Source organism: Leucoraja erinacea, chromosome 3, assembly GCF_028641065.1.
Source record: "Leucoraja erinacea ecotype New England chromosome 3, Leri_hhj_1, whole genome shotgun sequence".
Taxonomy (NCBI): domain Eukaryota; kingdom Metazoa; phylum Chordata; class Chondrichthyes; order Rajiformes; family Rajidae; genus Leucoraja; species Leucoraja erinaceus.
In genome coordinates, this window is record NC_073379.1 from 101,710,663 (window position 1) to 101,733,780 (window position 23,118).

Genomic DNA, 23,118 nt, shown 5'->3' on the forward strand with positions numbered 1-23,118 from the left:
GTTCCGTTTCCTCCCACACTCCAAACATGTGTAGGTTTGTAGGCTAATTGGTTTTGGTAAAATTGTTAAAATTGCCCCTAGATAGTGTTAAGGGCCCGTCCTACTTAGGCGATATTTTTCGACGACTGCCAGCGACTGTCATAGTCGTAGCAGGTCGCCAAAAAAACGGCGACTGGACCCCCCTACGACAGTGTCTACACCAACCTACCACCTAGTCGACGTCAAGCTGCGGCAAGCTACCGACAACTGGCGACCCATTAGGATGTCCATCTACGACCACACCTTCGACAACCTATGTCCACCCGCGACAAGCTACGACATAGTACGATCCTGTCGGCAACACCTGAGGCAACTTAAGACAATTCAGTCGCCGGTACCTGTCGCCAGTTGACATAGGTTGACGTAGGTAGTCGTCAATGGAATTCACCGGTTAGCACCGGTGACAACCGATGTCACCTGCCGCCAACCTATGACAGCACCTACGTCAGGAGTAGTCAAACTACGCTGATTGTCGTCAAGCCAACTGTTGCCGACTGTCACCGAAAAGTTTCGAACATTTCAAAATCCAGCGGGCGACCAGAAAAACGCTACGATTCTTTGGGCGATTGAGGAGACTACTCACGACCATACAGGCGACATCCCCGGCGACCATGTAGTCGCCGAAAAAATCACCTAAGTGGGACAGGCCCTTTGTATCAGAAATCAGACTGCTTAGTGCAGTTGGGCGTAGGCTATGTCAATGGTGAAGTCTGCAATTTTGCACCTTGATCTTCCTTCTGTCTGTTTGTTACCAACCAGAAGATGCCCTTGGACCCTTTTTTCTAAGCCATTAAAGTCGTAAATAGTTGAGGCCCCTGTGCTGGCTTCTCTAGCACTGCCAGCTTTGATAATCATTCATCTTAGAACATAGAACATAGAACCGTACAGCACAGGATCTGGCACATCGGCCGGAAATGTTTGTACTGAACATGATGCCTAGTTAATCTAATATCCTCTGCTTGTACATGATCCACGTCCCTCCTTTCCCTGCACCTCTATATATGCCTATCTAAAAATCTCTGTCTCCATTACCTGGCAATGCATTCCAGGCCCCCACCACTCATTGTGTGAGAAAAAAACTTTGCTGTACGTCTCCTCCATTACATTTTCCCGCTCTCACCTTATAACTATGCCCTCTAGTGTTGGATTTTAGAAGGCTTTTGATAAGGTCCATTATGATTGGCCAATTCAGAAGATTAGGATGTATGTGATTCATGATGACTAGCAGTGTTACAAAATCTAGCAATGTTACAACATTTTGAGATTTTAAAAATCAAGTCTTTAATTTATCCCATTAGATAAAGCATAAAGCATGGGTCATAGTTTAAGGATAAGGAGAAATCTTTTAGGACCGAGATGAGGAAAACCTTTTTCACACAGAGAGTGGTGAATCTGTGGAATTCTCTGCCGCAGAAGGTAGTTGAGGCCAGTTCAATGGCTATATTTAAGAGGGAGTTAGATGTGGCCCTTGTGGATAAAGGGATCAGGGGGTATGGAGAGAAGGCAGGAACAGGATACTGAGTTGGATGATCAGCCATGATCATATTGAATGGCGGTGCAGGCTCGAAGGGCCGAATGGCCTACTCCTGCACCTATTTTCTATGTTTCTATGTTTCTATAAAAATAAATTTAATTTGACACCTAATTCACTTTCATATCTTCAGTATTAAAAAGGTGTGGCCATTTTCATACTCGGAAATTGGCATCTTGTTCCCTATTGCTTTTTTATTGACTTAACACAAAAGGTGTGATCGAGAACATTTAAAAGCCGATAACTTTCTTAAAATTTAAGAGAACTGAAAGAAATTTTCAGTTATTATAGATTGAAGCATTCTGAAACAAATATGAAACAATCTTACTAAGATGACTTGAAAATAAAGCATATAATTAGTTAGTTACCTAATTGTAGCTAATTACAAACTTCAATTACTAGATCTAAACACTATCCATTTCTTAAGAATATATTAACATTTTTAAATAGCCTAAGTGTCCAAATAACATTCACACAAGAATTCAGAATATAACATAATTTTTAAATCTCATTGTCATGGGTTTATAGGCCAAATGGAAGGAATTTCATGTTTAATACCTGTAAATTAATGACCATTTAAATCAGCTTGCGAGTGGGATTTTCTGGAACGGGACCATTTGGACCATTCAGATGCGGTGAATTTATACCCCCATATCGGCAGCTAATACACTGCCGGTTCTTCAGGGGGAAAAATCACCGTTTCACAACTTAAAATGTGAATTAAATACATCTTAAGAAACACTTTTATACATAAAAATAAACTACTTTCCTTTTACCGGGTCCTCCATAAAATCCGTCCCAGTTGTCGGCATTGAAGGCTTCAGAAGCTGATTTTAAAATCATTCCAGCAATTAACTTGTCGGGTGAATTTTTAAAAAAAACACACAGAACGGCCGTAGGAACGATTCTTTAGCAACATCTTGCACTCCAACACAATATAATTCAGGACCAAGTCGGGATAAAACCCCGTTGTAAACTCCCCCCCCCCCCCCCCCCTCAAACGCGCCAAAATCACGCACACGGCCAGTTGCAAAATTGCAGCCCCGCTGAAGGTAAGTTTTGTAACATACCTACTTGGTCGTATGGATTCAGAACTGGCTTACTCATAGAAGACAAATGTTTGCGGTGGAAGGTAGATACTCTGGCTGGAAAACAATGGCCAATGGAGCTCTGTATGGATCTCTGCTGTTTGGGATTATTATAAATGACAGACATAAATGTAGATGGGTTGGTGAGTAAGTTTGCTGACAACACCAACATTGGGGGAGTTGCAACGAGTGAGGAATACAGTGTGAAAATATAACAGGATGTAGATCAGCTGCAGAAATGCAGAGTAGAGAAATGGCAGATAGAGCTTAACCCGGGCAATTACGAGGTGTTGCACTTTGGGAGGTTGAATGGAAGGAGATTATACAGTTAATGACAAGACACGTGCCAGCATTGATGTCCAGAGAGATCTTGGAGTCCAACTTCATAGCTCACTGGAGGTGGCAGCACAAGTAGATAGGGTGAGTGAAAGGGCAGAGGTATGCTTGCCTTCATTGTTAGGGACATTGAATATAAGTGACAGGAAGTCATGATGCATCTCTGTAGCACTTTGATTAAGCCACAGTTAGAAAACTGCATGCAGTTCTGGTAACCCCATTACAGGAAAGATGTGGAGGCTTTGGAGTGGGTGCAGTGAACATTTACCAGAATGCTGCCTGAATTAGAGAGCTTCAGGTATAGGGAGAGGTTGGATAGACTTGGATTGTTTTCTCTGGAACATCAGAGGTCGAGGGGAGACTTGAAAGAAGTACATAGAGATATGAGAGGCGTAGATAGGGTAGACAGAACTTCACTGTACCTCTGTACACGTGACAATAAACTAAACTTCATTTCCACTCTGGGAAAAATGCTCTGTCTATCATTTAAAGTGAGGAGGGACAGATTTAACAGGAACCAAGGGGGTAACCATGGAGTCTATGCCTTTTTACCCCCCTATCGAGAGTCTCTATTAGAGACTGGAGAAATTTAGCACATTCCTAATGACTCTAATGCCCCTGTCCCACTTAGGAAACCTGAACGGAAACCTCAGAAGACTTTGTGCCCCACCCAAGGTTTCTGTGCGGTTCCCGGAGGTTTCTGGAGGTTTTTGTCAGTCTCCCTACCTGCTTCCACTACCTGCAACCTCCGGCAACTACCTGCAACCTCCGGGAACCGCACGGAAACCTTGGGTGGGGCGCAAAGTCTCCAGAGGTTTCCGTTCAGGTTTCCTAAGTGGGACAGGGGCATTACAAACTTCTTCAGATGTGCCATAGAAACTACACTGTTGGGATGCATCACAGTTTGATTTGGGAATAGTTTTGCCCAAGACATTGCAAATAGTTGTGGATATAGCCTACAGACGTACTACCCACAATTGACTCTATCTACAATTCCCGCTGCCTAGGAAAAGCAGCCAATATAATTAAAGACTTGTCACATCATGGTCATTCCTCCTCCTCTCTGCTCCCGTCAGGTAGTAGATACAGAAGTTTGAAAGTGTGCACCACCAGACCCAGGAATAGTTTTTCCCCTTTGTTATCTGGCTTAGAGTCCAAGTTATAGAGTCATACAACGTGGAAACAGGTACTTCAGCCCTACTTGTCCACACTGACCAACATGTCCCATCTACAACAGTTCCACCTGCCTGCGCTTGATCCATATATCTCTAAAGCTAACCTATCCATGTATCTGTCTAAATGTTTATTAAACATTGCAATAGTACCTGCCTCAACTACCTTCTCCAACAGTTTGTTCCATACATCCACCACCCTTTGTGTGTAAAAAAAATATTCCTCTGTTCCTATTCAATCTTTCCCTCCTCACTTTAAACCTATGTCCTCTGGATCTGTATTTCTACTCTGGGCAAGAGAATGTGCGTTACCTGATCTTGTATAGCTATAACAATAGCTCCCAATTGCTGTACTCTGACTGATGAAGGCCAATATGCTGAAACCCTTTTTGACCACCTTATAGAAACATAGAAACATGGAAATTAGGTGCAGGAGTAGGCCATTCGGCCCTTCGAGCCTGCACCGCCATTCAATATGATCATGGCTGATCATCCAACTCAGTATCCTGTACCTGCCTTCTCTCCATACCCCCTGATCCCTTTAGCCACAAGGGCCACATCTAACTCCCTCTTAAATATAGCCTCAACTACCTTCTGTGGCAGAGAATTCCACAGATTCACCACTCTCTGTGTGAAAAATGTTTTTCTCATAGAGAGTGGTGAATCTCTGGAATTCTCTGCCACATTTCTGTCAATGTTAGGATGGATGCTGTCAGTCTTTGTGTTGGATGGGATATATTATGTGAAGTTGAGTTCAAGTTTAGAAATGCCACGATTTTGTGGGAAATGAGTCAAGTAGTATCTGAATATATGTCATCAGTGCACATCAAATTTGAAACTGAAAGTGTCTGGTAAAGTTACAGTACTGTCCAACTCATTTCGACCCCATTGCAGAGATTGGACTTTCTCTATGGAACTTGTGCCATACAATGCTGAGAAACATTTTCTGCACTCTGTATTTTCTCCTTTGCACTATTTATTATCCCTGAATTTGACTTGATTGGATTTATGTATAGTATTATCTGATCTGATTGGATAGCATGAAAAACAAAGCTTTTTGCTGTATCTCGATACATATGACAATAATAAACCTAATCATGTTAAATTTACAGAAATCGAAGTCAGACACTTGAATAATCCAGTGTATATTGATATTTCTGGTCTGAGATTCTAATTACATTTTATTAAAAATTGGTCCTCATACTTTATTCACTTCATTATTTCCACAAATAACACATTGCCAAAGTTGTATTTGTCTCATTAAGATATTCTGAATAAATAATTGATATTCTGTTGTAAAAATCTTCTCTGACAGCTAAAAGAAAAAAATGATTAGCAATGTGGTCATTAAGAACCACAGATATTTCCGATCAATAACTTCTATGTTATTATAACAACTATTGATTATTTGAAGTAATTAAAAAATATTCACACAACTTTAGAGTCATGGTCATGATACAGTGTGTAAACAGGCCCTTCGGCCCAATCTGCCCACATCGGCCAACAACGTCCCAGTTACACTAGTCCCACTTGCCTGCACTTGGCCAATAGACAATAGGTGCAGGAGTAGGCCATTCGGCCCTTCGAGCCAGCACCGCCAATCAATGTGATTATGCTAATCATCCACAATCAGTACCCCGTTTCTGCCTTCTCCCCATATCCCCTGACTCCACTATCTTTAAGAGCCCTATCTTGCTCTCTCTTGAAAGTATATAGAAAACTGACCTCCACCGCCCTGTAAGGCAGAGAATTCCACAGACTCATAACTCTCTGTGAGAAAAAGTGTTTCCTCGTCTCCGTTCTAAATGGCTTACCCCTTATTCTTAAACTGTGGCCCGAACATCGGGAACACGTTTCCTGCCTCTAGCGTAACCAAACCCTTAATAATCTTATATGTTTCAATAAGATATCCTCTCATCCTTCTAAACTCCAGAGTGTACAAGCCCAGCCATTCCATTCTCTCAGCCAATGACAGTCCCGCCATCCTGGGAATTTAACCTTCCCTCCAAAGCTGCAATCCCTGTCCCTATCCCTGTCCATATCCCTGTCCATATCCCTGTCCATATCCCTGTCCATATCCCTGTCCATATCCCTGTCCATATCCCTGTCCATATCCCTGTCCATATCCCTGTCCATATCCCTGTCAATATCCCTCGAAACCTGTCCTATCCACATATTCATCTAACTGTTTCTTAAATGATGGGTTAGTCCCAACCTCAACTATCTCCTCTGGCATCTTGTTGCATACAGCCACCACCCTTTGTGTGAAAAAGTTACCCCTCGGACTCTGGGCAAAAGACTCTGTGCATCTACCCGACCTATTCCTCCCATAATTTTATACACCTCTATAAGATTCCCCCTCATCCTCCTGCGCTCCATGGAATAGAGATCCAGCCTACTCAACCTCTCCCTATAGCTCACACACTCTAGTCCTGGCAACCTCATAAATCGTTTCTGAACCCTTTCAAGCTTGACAATATCTTTCCGATAACTTGGTGCCCAGAACTGAACACAATATTCTAAATGCAGCCCCACCAACGTCTTATACAAGACAAGACCTCCCATCTTCTATACTCAATATTCTGACTGATGAAGGCCAAAGTGCCAAAAGCCTTTTTGACCACCTTATCTACCTGCGACTCGACCTTCAAGGGACCATTTACCTGTCTTCCTAGATCCCTCTGCTCTACAACACTACCCAGAGTCCTACCGTTTACTGTGAAGGTCCTGCCCTTGTTCGACGTCCCAAAATGCAACACCTCACACGTCTCTGTATTAAATTCCATCTTTGATTGAAACTTAATTAGCAAATAATGAAACATGTCTCTACATTGAATTTTCTTCACTGTTTCAGGAACAAGTGATCCATATGTGAAGTTGAAAATAGGCGGGAGAGAAATCTTCAGAAGTAGAATAATCCACAAGAGCCTCAATCCAGTTTGGAATGAAGATATTTCTATTTTGATGGAAAATATTACAGAACCTCTGTACATTAAGGTAGATAAAACTCTCCACTGTCTATGGTCTGGGGTAACAGGTTGCAAGTGTTAAATGGGTAATAATGCAAACAAACAAAGCAAGCCTGCAATTTTGTTAACAGTATGCTTGGCTTAACATCACTCGCAAAATAAAGAGAAATTCAGTATGAGAGGTAATTTAAATAAGACAATAGCAAATCAACAGCAGGATTTGCAACATGTTCCATCTTATTATCCATTCACGTTTTTTGTGTTGAATATGTTTTTTCTGGCAATTTATATATATTTCCCACATAATTGTTACTGTTCCTAAAAGGAAACAAACAACAAATTGAGAATGAATCTCTATGGTCTTGAAGCCCAATTGTACACTCTGTAACAGTGCAATACTATTTATTGCTGTGTGAAACATAGGCGCACAAATTGTTTTATTGAGACAGAAGAGACTGTAGTTGCTACAATCTTGAGCAAAACTCAGTGCTAGACAAACTCAGTGGTATGGTAGCAACTGGGGAAAGAATGGACAGGTGACATTTTGGGTTGGGACCCTTCTCAGATTATTCCTGATTAAAACTCAGTTTGTGCATTGCCTGTTGTGCATATTAAAATGGTGCTCCCAGAGCCTCATTTAAGTGTACGTTCCTCAAGTACACAATTGGGGATTTATTGACTAAAAAAACCCAGACTAATACATTGCATGTTCTAAGAGATCATACCATCACACAGTGTGTACATATTTGGAGTTAGTTCCTTTCAGCACATTCTTCTTTCTTCAACTGGGCTAAATAAACTCACAACATAAAACAGTACAGCACAGGAAACATAGAAACATAGAAAATAGGTGCAGGAGTAGGCCATTCGGCCCTTCGAGCCTGCACCGCCATTCAATATGATCATGGCTGATCATCCAACTTAGCATGCCTTCTCTCCATACCCCCTGATCCCATTAGCCCCAAGGGCCACATCTAACTCTCCCTTAAATTTAGCCAATGAACTGGCCTCCACTACCTTCAGTGGCAGAGAATTCCACAGATTCACCACTCTCTGTGTGAAAAATCTTTTTCTCATCTCGGTCCTAAAAGACTTCCCCCTTATCCTTAAACTGTGACCCCTTGTTCTGGACTTCCCCAACATCGGGAACAATATTTCCTGCATCTAGCCTGTCAATTCCCTTAAGAATTGTTTACGTTTCTATAAGATCCTCCTCACTCTTCCAAATTGTAGCGAGTACAAGCCGAGTCTATCCAGTCTTTTTTCATATGAAAGTCCTGCCATTGCAGGAATCAGTCTGGTGAACCTTCTCTGCACTCCCTCTATGTCAAGAATGTCTTTACACATTCCTTCGACCCACAGTGTCTGTGGTGAACATGACCAACCTTAATCTGCATGCACATAATCCATATTCCTCCATTCCCTGAATATCCATGTGCTAATCCATAGTCTGTTAAATGCCACTGTTGTATCAGCATCCACCACCGGCCCCAGCAGCAAGTTCTAGGCACCAATAACCCTTTATGTGAAAAACAAATTGACCCACACGTCTGCTTTAAACTTTGCCCCTCTTGCCTTAACGCGATGCCCTCTTGTATTTGATATTTCTATCCTGGGAAATAGGTTCTGACTGTCTATCCTATCTATGCCCCTCATAATTTTATATACTTCCATCAGGTCTCCACAACCTCTGCCATTTCAGAGAAAACAATCCAAGTTTGTTCAACCTCTCCCTGTAGCTGATACCCTCTAAACCAGCTTCAGAAGAAAGGAGCTCCATAGATGCTGCCTCACCCGCTGAGTTTCTCCAGCATTTTTGTCTACCCTCTAATCCAGCCATCATTCTGGTAAACCTCCTCTACACCCATTCCAAGCCTAAAACATTGAGAAGGAGGAAATGTTAACTGGTTTCGGATATTCAGTAAATTCCACTGGAGGCTCACACACCAGATACATATACAACATAGAAACATAGAAAATAGGTGCAGGAGTAGGCCATTTGGCCCTTCAAGCCAGCACCACAATTCAATATGATCATGGCTGATCATCCAAAATTAGTACCCCGTTCCTGCTTTCTCCCCATATCCCTTGATTCTGTTAGCCCTAAGAGCTCTATCTAACTCTCTTATCCAGCGAATTGGCCTCCACTAGCCTTTATGACCGTAAATTCAATGGATTCACAACTCTCTGGGTGAAAACGTTTTTCCTCATCTGTCCTAAATGGCCTACTCCTTATTCTTAAACTGCGACCCTTGGTTCTGGACTCCCCCAACATAGGGAACATTTTTCCTGCATCTAGCCTGTCCAATCCCTCAAGAATTGTATATCTTTCTATGATCCCCTCTCATCTTTCTAAATTCCAGTGGATATAATTCCAGATAGAAATATGAAAATAGGTGCAGGAGGAGGCCATTTTGGCATTTAGAGCCTGCACCGCCATTCATTGTGATCATAGCTGATCATCCACAATCAGTAACCTGTGCCTGCCCTCTCCCCATATCACTTGATTCCACTTGCCCCTAGAGCTCTATCCAATTCTCTTTTAATTTCATCCAGTGAATTGGCCTCTACTGCCTCCTATGGTAGAGAATTCCACAAATTCACAACTCTCTGGGTGAAAACGTTTTTTCTCATCTCAGTTTTAAATGGCCTCCCCTTTATTCTTGGGCTGTGGCCCCCGGTTCTGGGCTCCCTCAACATTGGGAATTTTTTTTCCTGCATCTAGCTTGTCCGGTACTTTTATAATTTTATAGGTTTCTATAAGATTCCCCTCATCCTTCTAAATTCCAGTGAATATAAGCCCAGTCAATCCATTCTTTCATCAGATGTCAGTTCCACCATCTCGGGAATTAACTTGGTGAACTTACGCTGCACTCCCTCAATAGTAAAAATGTCCTTCCTCAAATTAGGGGACTTAAACTGCACACATCAGGATTTCTATGATTTCCCTTGTGCTTAGTTGGTAGCGCATTCGGCTAAAAGTCATAAAATTGTACATTATTGGGCACCCATTCGTTGAAGCAGTTCAGAGTAATGTTGAGCTATCTACACTGCAGTTACTCACCTTGGATGCTCCAACAACAGCTGCCAAGCCTGTAAAATAAGAAAAGGGCAGCAGGTGCAGGAGAATATCATCACGTGCCTCAGTACGCTGCGCATCATCTTGACTTAGAAATATATCACTTTCTTTCCTGTTGCAGTCCAAATATTGTAACACCCTATCCAACAACACCGTGGGAGTAGTTTTTCCTGAACTGCTGTTGTAATTCATGGTGTTGGACAGCATTGCCATTATCAAGTACAATGAAAGATGGGAGAAAAAAAATCTAGGCTTGAAATTAATGAAAACTGCAAAAATGCCAGATTACTGTCCTTAACTAGGGACTAACTCAGCGGGACGGGCAGCATCTCTGGAGAGAAGGAATGGGGGACGTTTTGGGTCGAGACCCTTCTTCACACTAGGGTCTGCTTGGTTGTATACTATGTAGCAGCATTTGGAAAATATTAAAAAAAATAAACACAATTTGCTTTTATTTTTGCAGGATTAGGTTTTCAGTTCGTTATTCAAAGCAAGGTTCATTGATTCATTTTATGGCTCATAAACAAGTTTTCAAATTTTGAAACAGTTGGAAATACTGTAATGAATATGATTATCATCTCTAGTAAGCGACAAAGAAGATTTAGAAAGGGGAGAGTCTGAAGAAGGGTCCCAAAATGTAATCAGTTTCCCTCCACGGATGCTGCCTGACCTGTTGAGTTCCTCCCGCAGCTTTTTGACTCGATGAGAATATTCATGGGATTTGAGCTCCACCTGCTGACTTGCCCGATTATTACATTTTATTTCTGATACAAGAACAGATTTTGCAGATTATTTAAGAGGGAGTTAGATGTGGCCTTGTGGCTAAAGGGATCAGGACGTATGGAGAGAAGGCAGGTACGGGATACTGAGTTGGATGATCAGCCATGATCATATTGAATGGCGGTGCAGGCTCGAAGGGCGGAATGGCCTACTCCTGCACCTAATTTCTATGTATCTATGTATCTATGATGTCCTTCTAGAAAGTTATCCAAAATTCTAGCAATCTTTATGAAATTCACTTTCCTATTATAGGGAGCTGTAAGGTAATGGTTCGATCAGATATCTGTTGTTCTGCAACAGTAGATTCATCACCCTGGTTGATCACATTTTCAGAATAGTTTATCGTTATTTACACCAGAGTGCAATGAAGTTCCTTGTTGACATGAGGGTCAGGGGTAAACAGTATCCGTACAGTAATGAAAAAAGATAAATAAACAATAAATACAGTGATAGATGCAAAACACAGAATGGTACAAAATTGCAGTGCATTATTCAAGATTATAGACACCAGCAAGATTGAAAGCAACACCTGCTATGATCTCTGGCCGTTGTTCCAACTATCTGCCTATTAAAACCATGCCGTCGCTTGTATCCACCTAGCCTGCCACACTTTGTTCTGCCGCACCTCTCCCAGCTTTCTTCTCCCGCCTCCATCCTCCCACAATCAGTCTGAAGAAGAGTCCAGACCCAAAACATGACCTATCCATGTTCTTCAGAGATGCTGTCTGACCAGCTGTGCCACTCCATCACTTTGTGTCCTTTTGTGTAAGCCATCTTCTGCAGTCCCTTGTTTCTACATCTTTCCCAAAGATTGAATGGTATAAGTTGCTGTGATGTCAACTGAGCAGGGATAATAAAGGTTAATGTTTAAGAGGGAACTGCAGATGCTGGAGAATCGAAGGTTACACAGAAAAGCTGGAGAAACTCAGCGGGTGCAGCAGCATCTATGGAGCGAAGGAAATAGGCAACGTTTCGGGCCGAAAAACTGATCAGGGGTGGGGGTGGGTGGGGACAAGAAAGGGAAAAGGAGGAGTAGCCGGAAGGCTGGAGGGTGGGAGGAGACAGCAGGGGAGCTGAGGAAGGGGAGGAGACAGCAAGGACTAACAGAATTGGGAGAAGTCGATGTTCATGCCCCCGGGGTGCAGACTCCCCAAACGGAAACGTTGTTTGTGTGACTCCCCGTTTGGGGAGTCTACCCCGGGGGCATGAACATTGTCCCAATTCTGTTAGTCCTTGCTGTCTCCTCCCCTTCCTCAGCTCCCCTGCTGTCTCCTCCCACCCTCCAGCCTTCCGGCTACTCCTCCTTTTCCCTTTCTTGTCATAGGTCGTCTGAAGCAGGTTCGGCCCGAAACGTTGCCTATTTCCTTTCCATAGATGCTGCTGCACCCGCTGAATCCAGCTTTTCTGTGTAACCTAATAAAGGTTAATGTTTGGTTAATAAGTAAATAGTGGGCCTGTCCCACTTACGTGACTTTTTCGGCGACTGCCGGCACCCGTTGCAGGTTGCTGACAATTTTCAACATGTTGAAAATCCAGTGGCGACCAGAATAAGGTAAGACTCTTTGTGTGACTACTCACAACCATACAGGCTTCACCCCATGGCATGTCGCCAGGGTGTCGCCTGTATGGTCGTGAATCGTCTCCTCAGTCGCCCAAAGAGCCGTAGCGTCTTTCTGGTCGCCGCTGGATTTTCAACGTTGAAGATTTTCGGCAACTTGTAAGGACCTATGACGGGTACCGACACTCGCCGTAATAGTCGCGTACGTGGGCAGGCCCATAAGAGGAGACAATTGAAAGTACCAATGAGGAGAGAGATGAAATGCAACGAGTGCCACAACATTATACCACAGTTATTGTGGAAATTTCTGAAATTGTTCAATTCAACAATGATGGCTGAGGACCAGGTAAATTGCCAGGTCAAAACATAAGATTTTGTTAAACTCTCACCAGTATCTAATAGATTAACAGCAACCATCACATAAAGCAAAATTCAATTTCTATAGAGACTTAGAAAATAGGTGCAGGGGTAGGCCATTCGGCCCTTTGAGCCAGCACCGCCATTCAATATGCTCATGACTGATCATCCAAGATCAGTACCACATTCCTGCTTTCTCCGCATGCCCCTTGATTCTGTTATCTGACCAATGGTAGCTCTTTCTTCCCAATAACCCTTTCTGGCTTAATCCCTCCCTTCACCACCTCCAGTTTAAATTCCATTTGGAATATTTTGGAGGACCAAGAAACCAAGAAACCAAGAACCAAGAACAAAATTAACTCTACTTTATCACGTGTGATATCATCCATGCGATCAGGATTGAGGAAGGGGTGTGTAAGAAGGAACTGCAGTTGCTGATGAGAAAAAACGGGCTGTTTCCGAGCAATTACCTGAGAGAAATAAAGCCAAATATAGTGGATAGAATAGGTAGGAATGAGGCAGGGAGTGAGGCGTGACTGTTGGATTGAATTGCATTTATTTTAATGCGAGAGGCCTGAGGAGGTAAGGAGGATGAACTCAGGGCATGGAAATATATGTTCGACTGGGTCGTTGTAACAGTTTTGGAAACCTGGCTGAGAGAGGGACTGGATTGTAGCTGAATGTTTGTTCCAGAGTACAGGTGATACAGGAAATATAGAGGATGGGAGGTAGGGGGGGATAAAGGAGAAAGGGCAGTTGCTTTATTGATTGAGGAGAATATCATGACAATAGATCCGATTTGATATTACTGATGCTTCAACCCCTGGGCCAATATGGGTGGAGCTGAGAAATATAAAGGGGATAGTCACCTTGTTGAGAGTGTACCATAAATATAAATATTTGTATAAATATGCCTGGAGTTTGCAAGCAGTTGAAAGACTGATAAGTTTGTTATAATAGGGAATTTTAATTTTTCTAATATTAACTGGAACGGTTATAGTGTCAAGAGCTTAGACAGGGAGGAATTTGTCAAATGTGTTGAGGAAAGTGTCCCTAGGCAATACATGGAGAGTGCTACTCTTTGGAAATTGGAAAGGCCAGTGACTGAAGTGTCATGGGCTAACCTTTTAGGACCAGTGACCATTGTTGTATTTGGTTTAAAATAGTTATCGACAAGAACATGGCAGGCCCACAAGTTAAAATTCTGAATTGGAGCAAGACCAACTTTAGTATTAGACTTGCTCAAGTTGATTGGAGTAGGTAGTTTGCAGGTAAAGGAACCTCCGGAAAGTTGGATGCTTTTGAAAATGTGATGACAAAAGTTCAGGGCATGCATGTCCCTGTCAGATATCCAGCCTATATCCATGTGCTTCAAACTACACACAGCACTCCATGTGATCTCATCCATTGATCTTAATTTTTGAAGTTGAACTAATCTAAATAAATCCCTTGGGAAAAATACTCGGAAATATTCCTCTCAGTTTCTGTCTCTCTGCAAGTTTCTTTCCTCTCTCCCACCATAATATTTCTCAAACCATAACCCTAATTTTATGTAGGAAGGAACTGCAGATGCTGGTTTAAACCGAAGATAGACACAAAATGCTGGAGTAACTCAACGGGACAGGCAGCATCTTCAGTCTGAAGAAGGGTCGCGACCCCAAACGTCACCTATTCCTTCTCTCCCGAGATAATACCTGTCCCGCTGAGTTATTCCAGCATTTTGTGTCTATCTTCACCCTAATGTTAAGTCTTTCGGATGTTCGTATCATTGCCTCAGGAAATAACTTCTTAAGCATAGGGCTTGAACACAAAGCATGTTATAATCTTGCAGAAATACTGAAATGTATTAAACGTATTAATCTTCAAATTATTAATTTCCAGCTAAGTGAATCTTTGTGAGAAAAAAAGTCTGCACTGGCTGAAGGCACAAAGGTAGGCAGGGATCTGACCAATCTCTAATCAGGCTATTCAAGTGTCACAAGCAGTAGAATTCACATTAATTTAAATCCCTGACTGTTAGATGGCAACAGAACCCGATAATTCCAAATCAGTTATACCCTCAGCTCAGCTGGTGAGTATCAATCCTCTTGGTTCATAAACCCACCGTTTTGTATGTTAAGAGCCTGTAGGCCAACTCTGTGCCTTTCTATGTTTCTCAAACATAGATTAAATGCAATTAAATCTTTAACTAGCATAACCATGGTCATCTCAGTGTGTCATGCTTAAGCTAGTTAAAGAATTTACTTTTAATTGCAATCAATCTATGTTTGTGAACCTTAGAAAGGCCCGCTCCTTGCGTAAAATAATTCCTCAACTGTAAAATGTCATTATCTTGAGGCACTGCCACACTAATCTCTCATGGTTGGAAGGACTTTGTGAAGTCAACAGTGCTCATAATTAGCAAAAACACACTCAAGGTTCTAATTGATTATGGGTACGTTAATGTGAGCCAGCGTTTAAAATGTAGATCAAATAAAATTCAGGCAAGGATTAACCCATTAGTCTTAGGTAGGGACATTTAGATTGCGCATGTGTGAGTGTTTATGGCCCAGATGGCTGACATGGATTTAAGGAAGTGGGCAGGGATGGCTGGATATGGAGCTCTTCAGAGTATTGTAAAATGTTATCCAAGCAAGCCCAGCCAAAAAGTTTAAAGTTCACAGGGTGGAGTGCAATGAGGTGAAGGATGAGTAACAGTAGGAAGTGAGATGGTGGAAGTTAGGATTAAAATAAAGGAGTTTTGGATGAGTCGAAGCTTATGGAGTATGAAAGGGAAGGATGGCCATGAGAGCAAAGGAATATTTGATTCTAAAGGTAGATGTTTATGGGTGCAATTATCCACAGCCAGAGTAAGCTGATGCAGGGTCGCAAACTGTCATAGAAACATAGAAACGTAGAAAATAGGTGCAGGAGTAGGCCATTCGGCCCTTCGAGCCTGCACCGCCATTCAATATGATCATGGCTGATCATCCAACTCAGTATCCCGTACCTGCCTTCTCTCCATACCCCCTGATCCCTTTAGCCACAAGGGCCACATCTAACTCCCTCTTAAATATAGCCAATGAACTGGCTTCAACTACCTTCTGTGGCAGAGAATTCCAGAGATTCCCCACTCTCTGTGTGAAAAATGTTTTTCTCACAGAGAGTGGTGAATCTCTGGAATTCTCTGCCACATTTCTGTCAATGTTAGGATGGTTGTTGTCAGTCTTTGTGCTGGATGGGATATATTATGTGAAGTTGAGTTTGTTTAAAAATGCCACGATTTTGTGGGAAATGACACTATCAAGTGGTATCTGAATATATGTCATCAGTGCACATCGAATTTGAAACTGAAAGTGTCTGGTAAAGATTTTCAGAAATATGTGATTCAACCTGTAAATGATAGTAATCATGTCTACTCTAGGGATACAATGATTTTCATGTACTATATAACACTGAAATAAATAACAGTGCTAAGCATTGAATTTCTACAATACAATACAATATTTATTGTCATTTGAGACTCAGTGAGGCTCAAACGAAATTCCGTTTCCACAGCCATACAAACAAAGACAATTTCCTACAGACATACACACAATTTAATTCACACAAACATCCATCACAGTGAACCCACTGTGAGTGATGGAAGGCAAAGTCTTTTCTCTCCCCTGTTCTCCATGTCTCTCCCGATGTCCAAGCCCCATGCGGGCGATGCCAAGTCCCACGGCCATTAAAGCCGCGCCGGGCGATGTATGTCCCCGCTCCGGGTCGTACCAACCCCGCGACATGGGCTGGAGAAGTCACGTTGCAGGAACTCCAGGAAGCGGTCTCTCCCCACCCGGACCCGCGAGCTCCCGATGTCCCAGTTCACCGGACCTGCGGCTGCGTTGCTGGAGCCTCCGAGCCCCAGGAGTCGAGTTGCAGAAGCGAGTCACCGCCGCTCCCCACGCTCCGAGGCCGGCCAGCCCCATGATGGTGAGTAGTCCGCAGCTCCGCAGTCTCCCGAGCCCCGGGTCGTTCAGGCTGGAGGCCGCTCCACGGTGCTAGGCCCCAACGACAACGGAGATCCGACAGTGAAAAGATCGGGTCTCCCGGACAGGGAAGAAATTTTAAAACGGTTCCCCCCCCCCCCCCCCCCCCCACTCCCACATATACACATTTAAAACCAGTATTAAAAAAAACACCAACACTACATTTAACTAGACACAAAATAACAAAAAGACAGACAGGCTGTAGGGGCCGCTGCAACGGGTGAGTCATGCCGCCACTAGGGTTCTAGGGTTGTCTATTTATTTTGAGATGGATTTTTCTCATTGAGTATAATCATTGATTTTGGCTCATGTTCTTCCCAAACCTATTTCAATTTTGATAACCTCATTTGTTTATTAATTGGTGGCCCAATAGTCTACAGATGTTGGAAACTAGAGCAGAAAACCAACTACTGTAGGAACAGTGGGTCAAGCAACAACTGTGGAGGGAAATAGACTGTTAACATTTTTTAGTCAAGACCCATTATCAGTTTTATCTTTTCACCCATAATGTGGGCAAATGGGATTCATCTTTTCTCCAGGATGGAAAAAAAATCACATACTAGAAGGGCATAGCTTTAAGGTGATAGGGGTAAAGTTTAAAGGAGATGTGGAGTGCAATTTTTTTCTTTTACACAGAGGGTGGTGAGTGCCTGGAATGCGCTGCCTGGGGTGGTTGAGGCAGATACAGTAGTGGGATTTAAGATACTTTTGTATAGGCATGTGGATACACAGGAAATGAGGGATATGGATCAATGTTACAAAATTTTGAGATTTTAAAATTTTATGCAATTTATCCCATCATATAAAGCATAAAAAGAAGTTTAATTTGACACCTAATTCACTTTCATAACATTAAAAAAGTTATGGCCATTTTCATGCTCGGAAATTAGCATCTTGTTCCCTATTGCTTTTCCATTGACTTAACACAAAAGCTGTGATCAAGAACAGTCAAAAGCCTATAGCTTTATTAAGAATTAAGAGAACTGAAAGTAATTTTCAGTTATTATAGATTGAAGCATTCTGAAACAAATATGAAACAATCTTACTTGGATGACCTGAAATTAAAACATATAATTAGTTAGTTACCCAATTGTAGTTAATTGCAAAATTCAATTACTATATCTAAACATCTATCCATTTCTTAAGAAAAGATTTACATTTTTAAATAGCCTAAATGTCCAAATAACATTCACCCAAGAATTCATAATATAACATGATTTTTAAATCTCATTGTCATAAATTTATAAGCCAAATGGAAGGAATTTAGTGTTTAATTGCTGTAAATTAATGGCCATCTAAATCATCTTGCGAGTGGGATTTTGTGGAACGCGCTGGTTTGGAACGTTGCGGTTGCAGTGAATTTGAAGCCCATGTCGGCATAAAAAATACTGCCGTTTCGGATGGGCTCCAAGTCACCTTCTCGCAACTTAAAATTTTGATTAAAGGCATCTTAAGTACTTTTTTAATGTAAAAATAAACAGCCTACCTTGCCTTGTCCCTTCCGTGAGATCCGTCCCATTGTCGGCGTTCACGGCTTTAGAAGATGATTTTTAATTTACTCTAACAATTAAATTATCCAGCGCTAATTTTAATAAAACGGCAGTCGAAGCGATTTTTCTTTAGCAACTAAACAGCCTAACAGAGATCGATTTGAATAGGCTGCAGAAAAATCGCATTTTAAACCCGCCCCCCTCTCAAAGGCTCCAAAGGCGCGCACACGGGCAGCAGCAGAACTGCAGCGCTGCTGAAGGTAAGTTTTGTAACATACCTAAATGCAGATAAGAGTTGGTCTTGACATGATGTTTGGCATAGACATTATAGGCTGAAGGGCCTATTCTTTTGCTGTAGTGTTCCTAGTTCAGTCCAGATGAAGGATCTCTTCCCAAAATATTGAAACCAATTCAGTCCATTGATGCCACCTGACTTGCTGAGTTTCTCCAGCATTGTTTTTTGCTCATTTATTAATTGCTGAGTGGAAATTATAGCTAGTCCCCTAACCTGGAAGTGTTTTAATTAATTTTACTTTCAAATTTCACTTTAAGATGAATTTAAGAATATTAACTGATAACATCTGATGAATACAGATGAAAATAAATATATTTCAAGCCAATTCAATGTTACAGAAAATTCACATTTAAAATATGCAAATTTACTTTCCAATTATTCCATGAATATAAAACAGGATAGTAAAAGCTCTTTAGGTATGTGAAGGGGGAAAAAATAGTTAAGATCAAAGTTGGACCCTTGAAGACTGAAAAAGGTGAATTTATTATGGGGAACAAGGAAATGGCAGATGAGTTGAATAGGTACTTTGGATCTGTCTTCACTGAGGAGGGCACAAACAATGTTCCTGATATAGTAGTGGCCAGAGGATCTGGGATGACAGAGGAACTGAAGGAAATCCACATTAGGCAGGAAATGGTGTTGGATAGACTGATGGGACTGAAGGCTGATTAATCCCCAGGGCCTGATGGTCTGCATCCCAGGGTACTTAAGGAAGTGGCTCTAGAAATCGTGAATGCATTGGCGATAATTTTCCAATGTTCTATAGACTCAGGATCAGTTCCTGTGGATTGGAGGGTAGCTAATGTTATCCAACTTTTTAAGAAAGGCAGGAGAGTATTGATGTGGATAGAGAACTGGCTGGCAAACAGGAAGCAAAGCTACTGCTTGTGAAACTATGAGGATCAAAGAAGAGGAAGTACTGGCACTTTTGAGAAATATAAAAGTGGATAAGTCTCCAGGTCCGGACAGGATATTCCCTAGGACATTGAGGGAAGTTAGTGTAGAAATAGCGGGGGCTATGACAGAAATATTTCAAATGTCATTAGAAACGGGAGTAGTGCCGGAGGATTGGCGTAATGCGCATGTTGTTCCATTGTTTAAAAAGGGGTCTAAGAGTAAACCTAGCAATTATAGACCTGTTAGTTTGACGTCAGTGGTGGGCAAATTAATGGAAAGAATACTTAGAGATAAAATATATAAGCATCTGGATAAACAGGGTCTGATTAGGAACAGTCAACATGGATTTGTGCCTGGAAGGTCTTGTTTAACTAATCTTCTTGAATTTTTTGAAGATGTTACACGGGAAATTGATGAGGGTAACGCAGTGGATGTTGTGTATATGGACTTCAGTAAGGCCTTTGACAAGGTTCCTCATGGAAGGTTGGTTAAGAAGGTTCAATGGTTGGGTATTAATGGTGGAGTAACAAGATGGATTCAACTGTGGCTGAATGGGAGATGCCAGAGAGTAATGGTGGATGGTTGTTTGTCAGGTTGGAGACCAGTGACGAGTGAGGTGCCACAGGGATCTGTGTTGGGTCCACTGTTGTTTGTCATGTACATCAATGATCTGGATGATGGTGTGGTAAATTGGATTAGTAAGTATGCAGATGATACTAAGATAGGTGGGGTTGCGGGTAATGAAGTAGAGTTTCAAAGTCTACAGAGAGATTTATGCCAGTTGGAAGAGTGGGCTGAAAGATGGCAGATGGAGTTTAATGCTGATAAGTGTGAGGTGCTACATCTTGGCAGGACAAATCAAAATAGGACGTACATGGTAAATGGTAGGGAATTGAAGAATGTAGGTGAACAGAGGAATCTGGGAATAACTGTGCACAGTTCCCTGAAAGTGGAATCTCATGTAGATAGGGTGGTAAAGAAAGCTTTTGGTGTGCTGGCCTTTATAAATCAGAGCATTGAGTATAGAAGTTGGGATGTAATGTTAAAATTGTACAAGGCATTGGTGAGGTCAATTCTGGAGTATGGTGTACAATTTTGGTCGCCTAATTATAGGAAGGATGTCAACAAAATAGAGAGGGTACAGAGGAGATTTACTAGAATGTTGCCTGGGTTTCAGCAACTAAGTTACAGAGAAAGGTTGAACAAGTTAGGGCTTTATTCTTTGGAGCGCAGAATGTTAAGGGGGGACTTGATAGAGGTTTTTAAAATGATGAGAGGGATAGACAGAGTTGACATGGAAAAGCTTTTCCCACTGAGAGTAGGGAAGATTCAAACAAGGGGACATGACATGAGAATTAAGGGACTGAAGTTTAGGGGTAACATGAGGGGGAACTTCTTTACTCAGAGAGTGGTAGCTGTGTGGAATGAGCTTCCAGTGAAGGTGGTGGAGGCAGGTTCGTTTTTATCATTTAAAAATAAATTGGATAGTTATATGGATGGGAAGGGAATGGAAGGTTATGGCCTGAGCGCAGGTATATGGGACTAGGGGAGATTATGTGTTCGGCACGGACTAGAAGGGTCGAGATGGCCTGTTTCCGTGCTGTAATTGTTATATGGTTATATGGTTATAAAGAGTAGGAGTAAACGGGTCCTTTTCACAATGGCAGGCAGTGACTAGTGGGGTACCGCAAGGCTCAGTGCTGGGACCCCAGCTATTTACAATATATATTAATGATCTGGATGAGGCAATATCTCCAAGTTTGCGGATGACACTAAGCTGGGGGGCAGTGTTAGCTGTGAGGAGGATGCTAGGAGACTGCAAGGTGACTTGGATAGGCTGGGTGAGTGGGCAAATGTTTGGCAGATGCAGTATAATGTGAATAAATGTGAGGTTATCCATTTTGGTGGCAAAAACGGGAAAGCAGACTATTATCGAAATGGTGGCCGATTGGGAAGGGGGAGATGCAGCGAGACCTGGGTGTCATGGTACACCAGTCATTGAAGGTAGGCATGCAGGTGCAGCAGGCAGTAAAGAAAGCGAATGGTATGTTAGCTTTCATTGCAAAAGGATTTGAGTATAGGAGCAGGGAGGTTCTACTGCAGTTGTACAGGGGTCTTGGTGAGACCACACCTGGAGTATTGCGTACAGTTTTGGTCTCCAAATCTGAGGAAGGACATTATTGCCATAGAGGGAGTGCAGAGACGGTTCACCAGACTGATTCCTGGGATGTCAGGACTGTCTTATGAAGAAAGACTGGATAGACTTGGTTTATACTCTCTAGAATTTAGAAGATTGAGAGGGGATCTTATAGAAACTTACAAAATTCTTAAGGGGTTGGACAGGCTAGATGCAGGAAGATTGTTCCCGATGTTGGGGAGGTCCAGGACGAGGGGTCACAACTTAAGGATAAGGGGGAAATCCTTTAAAACCGAGATGCGAAGAACTTTTTTCACACACAGAGAGTGGTGAATCTCTGGAACTGTCTGCCACAGAGGGTAGTTGAGGCCAGTTCATTGGCTATATTTAAGAGGGAGTTAGATGTGGCCCTTGAGGCTAAGGGGATCAGGGGGTATGGAGAGAAGGCAGGTACGGGATACTGAGTTGGATGATCAGCCATGATCATATTGAATGGCGGTGCAGGCTCGAAGGGCCGAATGGCCTACTCCTGCACCTAATTTCTATGTTTCTATGTTTCTATGAGAGAGAAAACAGGGAATTATAGACCAGTTAGTCTGATATCGGTGGTGGGGAAGATGCTCGAGTCAATTATAAAAGATGAGATAGCCGCACATTTGGATAGCAGTAATAGGATCGGTCCAAGTCAGCATGGATTTACGAAGGAGAAATCATGTTTGACTAATCTTCTGGAATTTTTTGAAGATGTAACTAGGAAAATGGACAAGGGAGAGCCAGTGGATGTGGTGTACCTGGACTTTCAGAAAGCATTTGATAACCATATAACCATATAACAATTACAGCACGGAAACAGGCCATCTCGGCCCTACAAGTCCGTGCCGAACAAATTTCCACATAGGAGATTAGTGGGCAAAAGTAGGGCACATGGTACTGGGGGTAGAGTGCTGACATGGATAGAGAAGTGGTTGGCAGACAGGAAACAAAGCGTAGGGATTAACAGGTCCCTTTCAGAATGGCAGGCAGTGACTAGTGGGGTACCGCAAGGCTCAGTGCTGGGACCGCAGCTATTTACAATATACGTCAATGATTTGGATGAAGGGATTCAAAGTAACATTAGCAAATCTGCAGATGACACAAAGTTGGGTGGCAGTGTGAACTGTGAGGAGGATGCTATGAGAATGCAGGGTGACTTGGACAGGTTGGGGGAGTGGGCAGATGCATGGCAGATGAAGTTTAATGCGGATAAATGTGAGGTTATCCACTTTGGTAGGAAAAACAGGGAGGCAGATTACCATCTAAATAGCGTCAAGTTGGGAAAAGTGGAAGTACAATGGGATCTGGGAGTCCTTGTACATCAGTCTATGAAAGTAAGCATGCAGG

At 42.4% G+C, this 23,118-nt stretch overlaps 1 protein-coding gene across 4 annotated transcripts in view; it reads left to right on the top strand.

Moving 5' to 3' along the window:
• Positions 1-23,118, top strand: part of LOC129695891 (multiple C2 and transmembrane domain-containing protein 1-like) — a 426,884-nt gene that overhangs the window by 111,563 nt on the left and 292,203 nt on the right. For all 4 annotated transcript variants that reach the window (XM_055633328.1, XM_055633326.1, XM_055633327.1 and 1 more), the window contains one exon: positions 7,021-7,163. In XM_055633328.1, coding sequence (XP_055489303.1) covers positions 7,021-7,163 — 143 coding nt within the window. The remainder of the gene's footprint in view (positions 1-7,020; positions 7,164-23,118) is intronic.